Below are 12,193 nucleotides of genomic sequence, written 5' to 3' on the forward strand. Positions count from 1 at the left end.
GTATGTTAATATCTCTCTTACTTGTTACAAAGAGTAGTGGCAGCCACATCCAAGCTTTCCTTATTACAGGAGCAGAGTATGTTAATATCGTCCAGGATTACACAGCTGGGTTCCATATAGCACGCACAGGACAGAACATCTCGGAGATATTTTTCAACTACGTTGTTAATATCGTCCAGGATTACACAGCTGGGTTCCATATAGCACGCACAGGACAGAACATCTCGGAGATATTTTTCAACTACGTTGGGGATTTTGCTCTTCATTTGCTTGCAGTCGACCACTTGGCAGTGTATGCTGTCAGGACCTGGAAGGAGAATAATTTGTAAGGTATTGATTTTGATAGCAACTTAGGGAATCGAACCTAGTACCATTAAGGTTGTCTCTATAAGATGTGTCAATATTTTAATGTGCTGATTTTTTTTTTTTTTTAATATTTTTTGAACAAACCTGTTATTTACATACTTACAGCATTCTTTCTAACAAGAGCAGCAGGAATAAGGAATTTTTGTAACGTGGTTGAATTTTTAGACTTTATATTTACCTGCGTTCTGTAGTGCTTCCTGCAAAGGTTGTCTCTATAAGATGTGTCAATATTTTAATGTGCTGATTTTTTTTAAATATTTTTTTGAACAAACCTGTTATTTACATACTTACAGCATTCTTTCTAACAAGAGCAGCAGGAATAAGGAATTTTTGTAAAGTGGTTGAATTTTTAGACTTTATATTTACCTGCGTTCTGTAGTGCTTCCTGCAAAGTCTTACAGAAAGTGGTTTTCCCACTGCCCTCAGCTCCAGTCACCAGAATATTGTCCCGGTATAAATAACTACTTCTCACGGAGATTCGGATTTGGCTCACTAGAGTGTTCAGTGTTTGGTTCAAATGGTTTAGAAACGGCTTCTGTAATTATGGGAAAATATTTATTTAATAAATTTCACGACTTTAAGTAGGTAATTAATTTGTTTTGTATTAAATTTCATCATATGGGAAGTTCTGACAATATGACAGGTATGTATTAAATTTCATTATATGGGAAGTTCTGACAATATGACAGGTATAACAAAACAACTCTTTTATGTAAAATTTACACTGCATGTTGATTGCTAAAGTTGGAACTTTGCCTGGCGCACTTCCGACCCCGTGAGCCTAAATAGAAACTAGTTTTAATATTTTCATTACCTCTGTGCTGATCGCGCCTAAATTGGACGTCAATACTCCACTATATGGGAAGTTCTGACAATATGACAGGTATAACAAAACAACTCTTTTATGTAAAATTTTCACTGCATGTTGATTGCTAAAGTTGGAATTTTGCCTGGCGCACTGCCGACCCCGTGAGCCTAAATAGAAACTAGTTTTAATATTTTCATTACCTCTGTGCTGATCGCGCCTAAATTGGACGTCAATACTCCACTACCTTTACAGTTCAAGTACAGCAAATAAATAAATCCAAAACTGAAAGAATTGAACTGAAATAGAAGAGAATAGAATATACCTTGGTTGTCAGCAAAGGAAAGAGACAGACTGACAAAGAGAGGGCAATACTAATTTTAATGATGATTTAATTATCTTTAGAAATGTGCTACATACTCGTACGTCTTTTTCAAATAAGAGACTGTGAACAAAATGGGCCTCAGTAAGTCGCGATTTACTACCGCGCATTATCTCGGTATTGAATTCATAATGATGATTTAATTATCTTTAAGAAATGTGCTACATACGTCTTTTTCAAATAAGAGACTGTGAACAAAATGGGCCTCAGTAAGTCGCGATTTACTACCGCGCATTATCTCGGTATTGAATTCAAAATGATGATTTAATCTTTAAGAAATGTGCTACACACGCCTTTTTCAAATAAGAGACTGTGAACAAAATGGGCCTCAGTAAGTCGCGATTTACTACCGCGCATTATCTCGGTATTGAATTCAATCTTTCGGCTTTAATATGGACGTACCTTTACAGTTCAAGTACAGCAAATAAATAAATCCAAAACTGAAAGAATTGAACTGAAATAGAAGAGAATAGAATATACCTTGGTTGTCAGCAAAGCAAAGTTTATTGCAACCCCCCTAGGGGGACAGAGAAAAAGTGCAATGCTCCAGCCATCAAAAGATAAATCGAGTGAGTAGCATAAAAAAACACAACCTTTATTTACACCTAATACTTTATTCACCTTTACAGAAGTACAGCAAATAAATAAATCCAAAACTGAAAGAATTGAACTGAAATAGAAGAGAATAGAATATACCTTGGTTGTCAGCAAAGGAAAGTTTATTGCAACCCCCCTAGGGGAACAGGGAAAAAGTGCAATGCTCCAGCCATCAAAAGATAAATCGAGTGAGTAGCATAAAAAAACACAACCTTTATTTACACCTAATACTTTATTACAAGGGAAGACGGGAGAAAAAAAGTCTGCGAAAAAAAGAAAAAGAAACTACCTTGGTATTTTTTAAAAAGCGGAAAATTGTTATTTCCTAGCCTCAAGAGAGTTGAAAAAAAAAATGTATTTTAAATTATAAAATTTGTTAACGTTGTTCATGCATATTATAGATAGAGTATGGACTAAATACAATATTGTGAATGAACGTCTCATCAGTCCTCTGGTCCATAGATTTATCTGTACTACCTGTGTATAAGATAAGATAAATTTCGAACCGTGTTTTCAGCTAAAATGAATGAAAGGTATGAGGGAGGGAGAGAGAGAGAGACGAGGATCAAAGAGAACGAAAATAAACGGAAGAGAAAGTGAGATATAAGAAAGGGGAATAAGAGCAAATATTGTCCATCTACAGAAGAATGGGTGGAGGAAACCACAAAAATAAATGATAGAGAAATAATAATAGAAAGTGGGGTAGAGGGGAAAAACACGAGGTAAACGAAGTTTTTTTCGTTTTGTGTATGGAACGTGAGGATTGAAGAAGATATTTTGCTTAAGCAATGATAAGATTTATGTTTAAATTTCATTATCTCATATTGAACTTGAAGTTAGGTAGATTTATGTTCTTCCTCTCGCTGATGGCTGATTTAAGGTGAACAAGGAGCACTGAATTGAACCGCACAGCGCATTTCGATTTTCTCAGGACTTTATATTTCGGCCAAAGTTGCTCAAAATTCACATAGAGATTCAATAAATTATGTAGATCAAAAGTGTCCGCGGGCTGGGTCTCGACAAATAATTCACATAAAGATTCATTAAATTATGTAGATCAAAAGTGTCCGCGGGCTGAGTCTCGACAAATGTACGGTTAGGCCGCTTTTTAGGGCCAAAATTCTGAAAAAGCTCAAAAAGAGTTCGATTGTCTCAGTTCTGAAAAAACTCAATTGGAGTTCGATTATCTCAGGACTTAAGATTTCTGTCAAAGTCGTTCAATCTTTCTACAGAGATTCGATGAATTATGTAGATGAAATGAGTCCCTGGGTCTCGTTCCTGGAAGGCGCGGTTCGCCAGTTATTCAGTCACTCAATCTTTCTACAGAGATTCGATGAATTATGTAGATGAAATGAGTCCCCGGGTCTGGTTCCTGGAAGGCGCGGTTCGCCAGTTATTCAGGGCCAAAGTTCTGCTATTTAGGGCTATAACGTGGAAAAGCTCAAAGGGAGTTCGCGGTTCTCAAGACTTTACCTTTAGCCTCGGGTCGCTCAAACTTTGCAGGGAGATTCGATAATTTATCTAGATCAAAAGTGTCTGCGGGCAGGGTCTCGAGAAATGTTCGGTTTGGCCGCTTTTTAAGGTCAAATTTTCGAAAAAGCTCAGCTCTCGCGGGACATATCTACAAGCCGGGAGGACCGAGGAAGAAAAGGAGAAAGAGGAAAGAGAACAAGGAGACAACAATATTTTTATCAGCAAAATATTTAACAACTAGGAAATTCGATAATTTATGTAGATCAAAAGTGTCCACAGGCAGGGTCTCGAGAAATGTACGGTTCGGCCGCCAAAATTAAGAAAAAGCTCAGCTAGAGCGGGATATACGGGATATACTTAAGAAGGAGGAAAAGGAGAAAGAGGACGAGGAGAGAACAATATTTTTATCAGCGAAATATTTAACAACTAAAAAATGTAATAATAAAGAAATAATTTCGCAGCCACTTCAAAACTCTCGCCCCACTCTCACTTCCCCCATGAAGTCTTTTTTTCTAATTTTCAGCATCACTGATCTTTCAAGCTGGAAAATTATTCACATTTGATTTTGAAAAGATTCTTTTTAAAAAGGCTAATAATTATTTATTATTGTTTATTAGATGTGATTATTTATTGATTCATCCCAGTCTTCCCCTACCTTTCACCAGGATTCTGCTGTTTCATGAACGGATTAAACTTTTTTTTTTTGCTTATATTTTTTTTTTTTTTTAAGTAATCTCCGATGACACTAATTAATACTTTGGCTCAAAATTACAGGAACACTATTAGCTCAAAGTAAGTAGATAAGTATAAAATTATAAATATGTAAATAATGTTGATAAGTCTGTTTGCTTCTCGATTCTCCCCACTTACCTTGATGCTGATAAACTTAAGTCCACACTCGCCACTGATGGCAGATGCTAGTAGAGTTTTGCCTGTTCCGGGAGCACCATACAGTAGAATGCCGGATTGAGGTTTCAGAGGACACTGACTGAATAGATCTGGGTACTGAAGGAACAGAAAATATTTACATACATGATACGTCCCCCCCCCAAAAAAGGTTTAACAGAAGGAATTTGAACAAGGGAGCAATGTAACCACATTACAAATATTACTCACATGTTTGACTCGATAAAGACCCGTTTTAAAGAACAGTTTAAGATGAGAAATCGTATTAACAGATCTGGGTACTGAAGGAACAGAAAAAATTTACATACATGATACGTCCCCCCCGCCAAAAAAGGTTTAATAGAAGGAATTTGAACAAGGGAGCAATGTAACCACATTACAAATATTACTCACATGTTTGAGTCGATAAAGACCCGTTTTAAAGAACAGTTTAAGATGAGAAATCGTATTAAATTGAAATCATAGTGTGTCAAAAGTGTTCGATCGACGCGAACGACTTACTGTGTTAAAGGAACCCTAAAGATGCCGTAACTGGCGAAACGTAGCGTCGTTTAAATTAATTTTGTAAAATAAAAAATGAAAAAAAAAAAAGTTGCCATTTTCCCTATTGATATATATACCTATATAAAAAAAAAACAAACAAATCGAATTTCGAAATATTTCCCTTACCATAGAAGGCCATACAAGGGTTTCGATCAGCAACTGTTTAGCACTCTTCAGTCCCCCGACATTGGAGAAGTTTATCTTTTCCACAGCATTCGAACTGATCCCTTTCAATGCCAGAGGTACGTGGGATTTAAATGCCTCTTCTAAATCTTCAGTGCTGAACAGATTGGGTTTGAGCGTAGTACCACTATCTATCAATCTATCATGTCAGAAAAAAAAGAGGAGTATTAGGTATAAGTACTCAAGCAGAACCTTCATAAAAATCAAGAGAGAAACTACTTTGCAGGTTACCCCAAATTTTTCTTATAGCATGGTTTAATAAATTATGCTTACTCAATTTTGAAAGGAAACTGAAATGTCCTGAATATATGTATATTAAGCCACTACAGGACAAAACAAAGCTTGTTTTTTGCATATAAGATAAAAGAAGTAGGTAGGTTTTACCATTTTAACATAATCTTCAGGTGATGTTTTGAAAAATACTTTTGAGAGTGTATTCAAAGTATTGGCATCCACAACATCAAAGTGTACAATATCTTTTTCTTGCAGGTCAACATTCCAACTATCGAGCTGTCCGCTGTCTTGAGTTTAACACATTCAATAGGCAACGCTTCATCATCCTGTTTCAACATTACTTACATTCCAAACATATTCTAAGGCAAGTAATCTTCATATTTTGTTCGTACTTCTAAAAAGGTCTTTGCTTTCAATAATCTGTCCATTGCTCTTTGAAACGCAAGCATGCCTTGTTTCATACATTTATGTCGAAATACAGGCCTTAACACACCTTTGGGACCATTAGTCCCTACACCTAAGCCGCTAGGTGGGCTTTTTTGTGTATGAAGAAAAACACAGGCCTGCTCCCTGATTGTCCCTTGAGGTAAAAATTTGTTTTCCTTTGAAAAGAAAGAATGTGGTTTTCATAAACTTTTTTATGGTCTCTTTTGTTTTAGTCCGTCACAAGTACGAGTTCAAGAAAGGATTCTATTCCCTCTCACGGAAAAACAAGCGTTCAATATGAACATTACCCTGGGAGCATCTGTGTTGAACGTCCAACCACAGTCATCTGTGTGCGTAAACAAATACAGACAGTGGTTTATACTATGCAAGAAATCCAAACCAAGCAATGCCGTGAGTGTTTTGTTGAACATCAATGCAGATGTGAAAGCAACTCTCAAAGCGTACTGCTATGCTGTCTTCCATGATGTAAAGGTGCGTTAAGGAATTCATACCCGAAAATACACACACAAAAAAGAGGAATTTTAATTGTGTTAAGCATAAATGCTTGTCACAAATGTCGTTCCCTGCTTAATGCATTACGCTAAATTTTATGACTTGACTTGGACTCGAACCACCAACCTCCAGATCCTAAGTCCACCGCGCTAACCACTACACCACTGAGGTTGATGAAAATATATACCAGCTAGAACTATTTTCAGAAATATTAACGTTTTATTTAATAACTTATTACCGATATACTCGAAGGACAGTGTTTTTTTTTACCAACTAATTGGCCGATCCTCAAATCCCAATAAACTCTCTCCATTCTTCCACATCCTTCTACTACAACTAATCCCTAATGCACATGCTTGCTGCTCTATTTATGGCAACTGATAATCTTGCTCTCATACCAACCAACTAGAACACGTTCCTATTTAGATATTTTTCTCTGTATAATATGAAATGTTTATTAAAGTCTCTTCATTCGTTCATATTTCTCTGTTTCAGAAAAACGTCAGCCCGAGTCTCAGTTTGTTTCAGAAGGAAATTAAATACGAAAATGATGAAGAAGAATTCAAACAAACTTACTTCGAGGAGTTTTACAATAAACTAATTGGTAAGAGGTAGTAGTACTAGACTGGGGGACACTGGAGGTCCATGTTCGAAGAAATAGAGAAATAGTATCACTGATTTTTAGGTTGTTATCGACCTCATGAGAACCATCAAGTAACTACTGGCCGGGCTTTTTTGATGGCTCTACCTCTTGAGAAAATTTTGGGAAATGGTTTAAATCCGCACGAAGAAAGTTGTAATAGAGTAAAAAGTAGTAAAATGACCCCAAGTTGATTGTCATTAAAAATTCAATCCATAGTCAAATTTTAGAGCCACCTTTATAATGATGTTTTTCCCCATTCACAGGTTCACAACAATGGGATCTGTCCTATTTGAACCATTTCCAAATAGACGAATGGAGATATCATGATGCTTCTGTTACTGTTGAAAAGCAAAAGATGAACTGATCTTCTACAAGAATCAAGATTTCATCGTTTACATCAGTGTGGGTAAAGTGTTACTCGTATCTCGTAATTCATGCCTTATGATGTAAAAATTGTTTTAAAAAATCTTTGGACTTGCTAAGAAATAGCTGCATTTTATAAAAATATTACAAAGTATTTTTTTTAGAAAAATAAACCTCCACTTTTATTGTGTTTATCACCAAAACCCAGAGACATTTTATTCTTCTTCTACTTTTATTATCAGAGCGTTATTTAGTTGTCTTATTCTTTGTTCGTGTTTCTGAGGACTTTAGATTTCAGCCCAAATCCATGGAAAAGAAAAGCTCCTTTTTGTATTTAACTTAACCCTATAAATCTATAATAACACTCATCACTGCTCTAATTGTGACAACTGCTTGTTGCATTTAATCTAACCCTATAATAACACTGGTCACTGCTCGTTTGTGCCTCTGGTAGCAATATTCCACGGACATGACTTCTGCACAAGTACCTTTTTTTTTACAGATGAAACCAACAAAGTATCATTCATAGCCAACTTGAATGTTGACAAGAGTGGTAACACATCTAAAGTGGTAGAAAAAATAAAAATATTTTTCTATCAAGCATTTTTACCACAAGGATTTCCTGATACTCCTTGTTGCATTTAATCTAACCCTATAATAACACTGGTCACTGCTCGTTTGTGCCAGTTCCTCTGGTAGCAATATTCCACAGACATGACTTCTGCACAAGTACCTTTTTTTTACAGATGAAACCAACAAAGTATCATTCATAGCCAACTTGAATAATGACAAGAGTGGTAACACATCTAAAGTGGTAGAAAAAATAAAAATATTTTTCTATCAAGCATTTTTACCACAAGGATTTCCTGATACTGTGTCCAATGATTATATTGAATACCAGTTATGGGATACTGCACAGGTATGTATTGTACTGGTGTAAGTATATCCCACTGCACAGTTGCTGTGATGTAGAGGGCCTTGGCATTTAAAGTTTCTTAAATTCTTCTTCTTATAATATTTCCAAAGGGCTGGGCACTTTGCAGGGCTCTAATATACTAAAAATATTTGCATATGTTATCTGGAACATCCACCATTCAATCAACTATTGGCCCAGGGCCCCAGGTGAAAAATTGCAGGAGGGCCCCCAGAAAAGTACCCATATACACAACTTGGCTAATAAGATGTATATTCAAGTATAAACTGAAACAGAAATTTGGAGGAGGGGGGATGCAATTCAGATTTCAAAGGTTTTGTCACCCAAGTGTACTAGTTATTTATTTTTTTTAACAAAACAAAAAAACATGCTAGTTATTGGCTCCTCACTGTATGTCAATACATTTTTAACCAAGCATATTACTCTATTGGTTGCAGGCATTCTGTTCCACACTGAGTACTAGTTATTTATTTATTATTTTTTTTTTTTAACAAAACAAAAAAATATGCTAGTTATTGGCTCCTCACTGTATGTCAATACATTTTTAACCAAGCATATTACTCTATTGGTTGCAGGCATTCTGTTCCACACTGTGTACTAGTTATTTATTTAAAAAAAAAAAAAAAACATGCTAGTTATTGGCTCCTCACTGTATGCCAATACATTTTTAACCAAGCATATTACTCTATTGGTTGCAGGCATTCTGTTCCACTCTGACAGCTGTCCTGACTACCCATGCTATCATGCAAGGTGTGGGTGTGGGCAATGAATCAGCCACCACCTTGGCTGCAGCCACAGCTTGGATCATAAAAGATGGAACAGGCATGATTGGACGGATCTTGTTTGCTTGGTGGGAAGGGTAAGATTCAGAAGAAATGGCTATAAGTAATTTTAGCCTATTCTTCTAAACTTTAGCCTTTTTAAATGACCCATTATTCAAGTCAGATATTTATTATTTTAATTTCTGTGCTTAACTAGAAGGTTAAACTTATGGCTGTACTCAAGAAAATTCATATTTCCCTTTTGCAATTTTCATGGTGGGGAATAGGGAAATGGAACATTGTACCATTCCCCACCATTACCACCTGGAAATTGCAAAAGGAAAATACAAGTTAATATACAGCCACTGTAACAGAGTGTAATACTGTAACAATAGAGGTCTCATCCCACAATCAAAGAGAGCCAGGAAAAGAGAGAGCCAGTCGTTCCAAGAACAAATGATCATCAAAATTGTTGCTCTATTATTTACAGAACAATTCTAGATGCAGACTGTAAACGATGGCGTATTCTTGCTGACCTGATCAATGATGTAGCAATGTGTGTGGAACTCATGTTGCCTTTGTTCCCCCAAAGTTGTGTCATTTACGCCCTAGCTCTGTCTTCCCTGGGAAAATCACTTGTAGGTGTGGCTGGAGGTAAATTCCTGTTTTAAATCAGTCAAGATATTGGTAGGTGTTTATAAAGAATGCAATGGAAGGTTTTGTAAGTATCAGTCATAATAAGAATTAAATATAACCCTAAATAGCAAAACTTTGGTCCGGAATAACAGCTGAACTGTACCTTCTGGAAACAGGGCCAAGGGACAGTTCCTGTTTTAAATCAGTCAAGATATTGGTAGGTGTTTATAAAGAATGCAATGGAAGGTTTTGTAAGTATCAGTCAAAATAAGAATTAAATATAACCCTAAATAGCAAAACTTTGGTCCGGAATAACAGCTGAACTGTACCTTCTGGAAACAGGGCCAAGGGACATTATTGATCTACATAATTTATCCAATCTTTATGTTCAGTTTGAGCTACTTTGGCCGAAATTTAAAGTCCTGAGAAAGGAGAACTCTTTGAGCTTTTTCAAAGATTTAACCCAAAATAACGGCCGAACCGTACATTTCTCGAGGCCCGGCCGGCGGACACATTTGATCGTCATAAACTATCGAAGCTCTCTGCAAAATTTGAGCGACCTGTGGCTAAAGGTAAAGTCCTGTGATACGCTTATTCCTTTTGAGCTTTTTCCCAGTACACATTTGGTTGGGGGTTGTATAATAGAAAAATGACATTTTCCATTTTCTGCAGGTGCAATAAACTATCGAAGCTCTCTGCAAAATTTGAGCGACCTGTGGCTAAAGGTAAAGTCCTGTGAACCGCTTATTCCTTTTGAGCTTTTTCCCAGTACACATTTGGTTGGGGGTTGTATAATAGAAAAATGACATTTTCCATTTTCTGCAGGTGCACTTGACCACTACACCACCGAGGCAGGATAAGAGCTTTTTCAAAGATTTAACCCAAAATAACGGCCGAACCGTACTTTTCTTGAGGTCCGGCCGGCGGACACATTTGATCGTCATAAACTGTCGAAGCTCTCTGCAAAATTTGAGCGACCTGTGGCTAAAGGTAAAGTCCTGAGAACCGCTTATTCCTCTTGAGCTTTTTCCCAGTACACATTTGGTTGGGGGTTGTATAATAGAAAAATGACATTTTCCATTTTCTGCAGGTGCAACAAGAGCCTCTATCATTCAACATCAAGCAGCTCACAGTGGAAACATTGGAGATATAGCCGCCAAAGATGGAAGTCAGGAAACCTGTGTCAACCTTACTGCTTCACTACTAGGTCTTGTTGTATTGAAACTTTGTACAGAGAATACTTTTCTTACTTGGCTCTTATTTATCATTTTTACAGGTAAGCTTTCCACCCTTTTGTAACTTCTTTGTGAGTTTAAAATTACCTGATCATTTAGCCTACTCGTAGTTAGCTTGGAGGGTAGCACGTCAGCCTTGTATGTGCTAGGCCATGGGTTCGTTTCCAGAAACAATCTACGAGTAAAGTACCTACAATTTACAATTTGATGTTTTTTGTTTTCATCATTTTCGTATTTCTTTATGTCAATTTGTTTTATTCCAGGTCTTCATATTTATTTCAACTATATCAGCCTTGTATGCGCTAGGCCATGGGTTCGTTTCCAGAAACAATCTACGAGTAAAGTACCTACAATTTGATGTTTTTTGTTTTCATCATTTTCGTATTTCTTTATGTCAATTTGTTTGTCAGCCTTGTATGCGCTAGGCCATGGGTTTGTTTCCAGAAACAATCTACGAGTAAAGTACCTACAATTTGATGTTTTTTGTTTTCATCATTTTCGTATTTCTTTATGTCAATTTGTTTTGTTACGGAATTCATACCCGAAAATACACATAAAAAAAGAGGAATTTTAATTGTGTTAAGCGTAAATGCTTGTCACAAATGTCGTTCCCTGCTTAATGCACTACGCTAAATTTTATGACTTGACTTGGACTCGAACCACCAACCTCCAGATCCGAAGTCCACCGCCCTAACCACTACACCACTGAGGTTGATGAAAATATATACCAGCTAGAACTACCTATTTTCAGAAATATTAACGTTTTATTTAATAGCTTATTACCAATATACTCGAAGGTCAGTGTTCTTTTTACGAACTGATTGGACCACCTTTGAATCCCAACAAACTCTCTCCATTCTTCCACCACCTTCTACTACCCCTGGGGGGCACATGCTTGCTGCTCTATTTATGATTTATGGCAACTGATAATCTTGCTCTCATACCAACTAGAACCCGTTTCTATTTAGATATTTTTCTTTGTAGGTATAATATGAATTGTTTATTAGCGTCTCTTCATTCGTTCACATTTCTCTGTTTCAGAAAAACGTCAGCCCGAGTCTCAGTTTGTTTCAGAAGGAAATTAAATACGAAAATGATGAAGAAGAATTCAAACCGGCGAAAAACGCGATGTGCACTACACAAACACTATCACAGTATTTCATAGGAATTGTTGGTACTGTCGCCCCTCGTGT

The 12,193-nt window shown here is 36.5% G+C and overlaps 1 protein-coding gene across 1 annotated transcript in view; it reads right to left on the reverse strand.

Moving 5' to 3' along the window:
* Nucleotides 1-17: 17 nt before the first annotated feature.
* LOC103516354 (peroxisome biogenesis factor 1-like) overlaps nucleotides 18-12,193 on the reverse strand; it is a 23,156-nt gene continuing 10,980 nt past the window's right edge. Inside the window, exons 4-7 of the mRNA XM_026828553.1 lie at nucleotides 1,375-1,415; nucleotides 733-901; nucleotides 224-307; nucleotides 18-139 (exon numbers count right to left, since the gene is read on the reverse strand). Of these exons, the coding sequence (XP_026684354.1) occupies nucleotides 18-139; nucleotides 224-307; nucleotides 733-901; nucleotides 1,375-1,415 (416 nt within the window). The remainder of the gene's footprint in view (nucleotides 140-223; nucleotides 308-732; nucleotides 902-1,374; nucleotides 1,416-12,193) is intronic.

This window comes from Diaphorina citri, unplaced genomic scaffold (assembly GCF_000475195.1).
Source record: "Diaphorina citri unplaced genomic scaffold, Diaci psyllid genome assembly version 1.1 scaffold52, whole genome shotgun sequence".
Taxonomy (NCBI): domain Eukaryota; kingdom Metazoa; phylum Arthropoda; class Insecta; order Hemiptera; family Psyllidae; genus Diaphorina; species Diaphorina citri.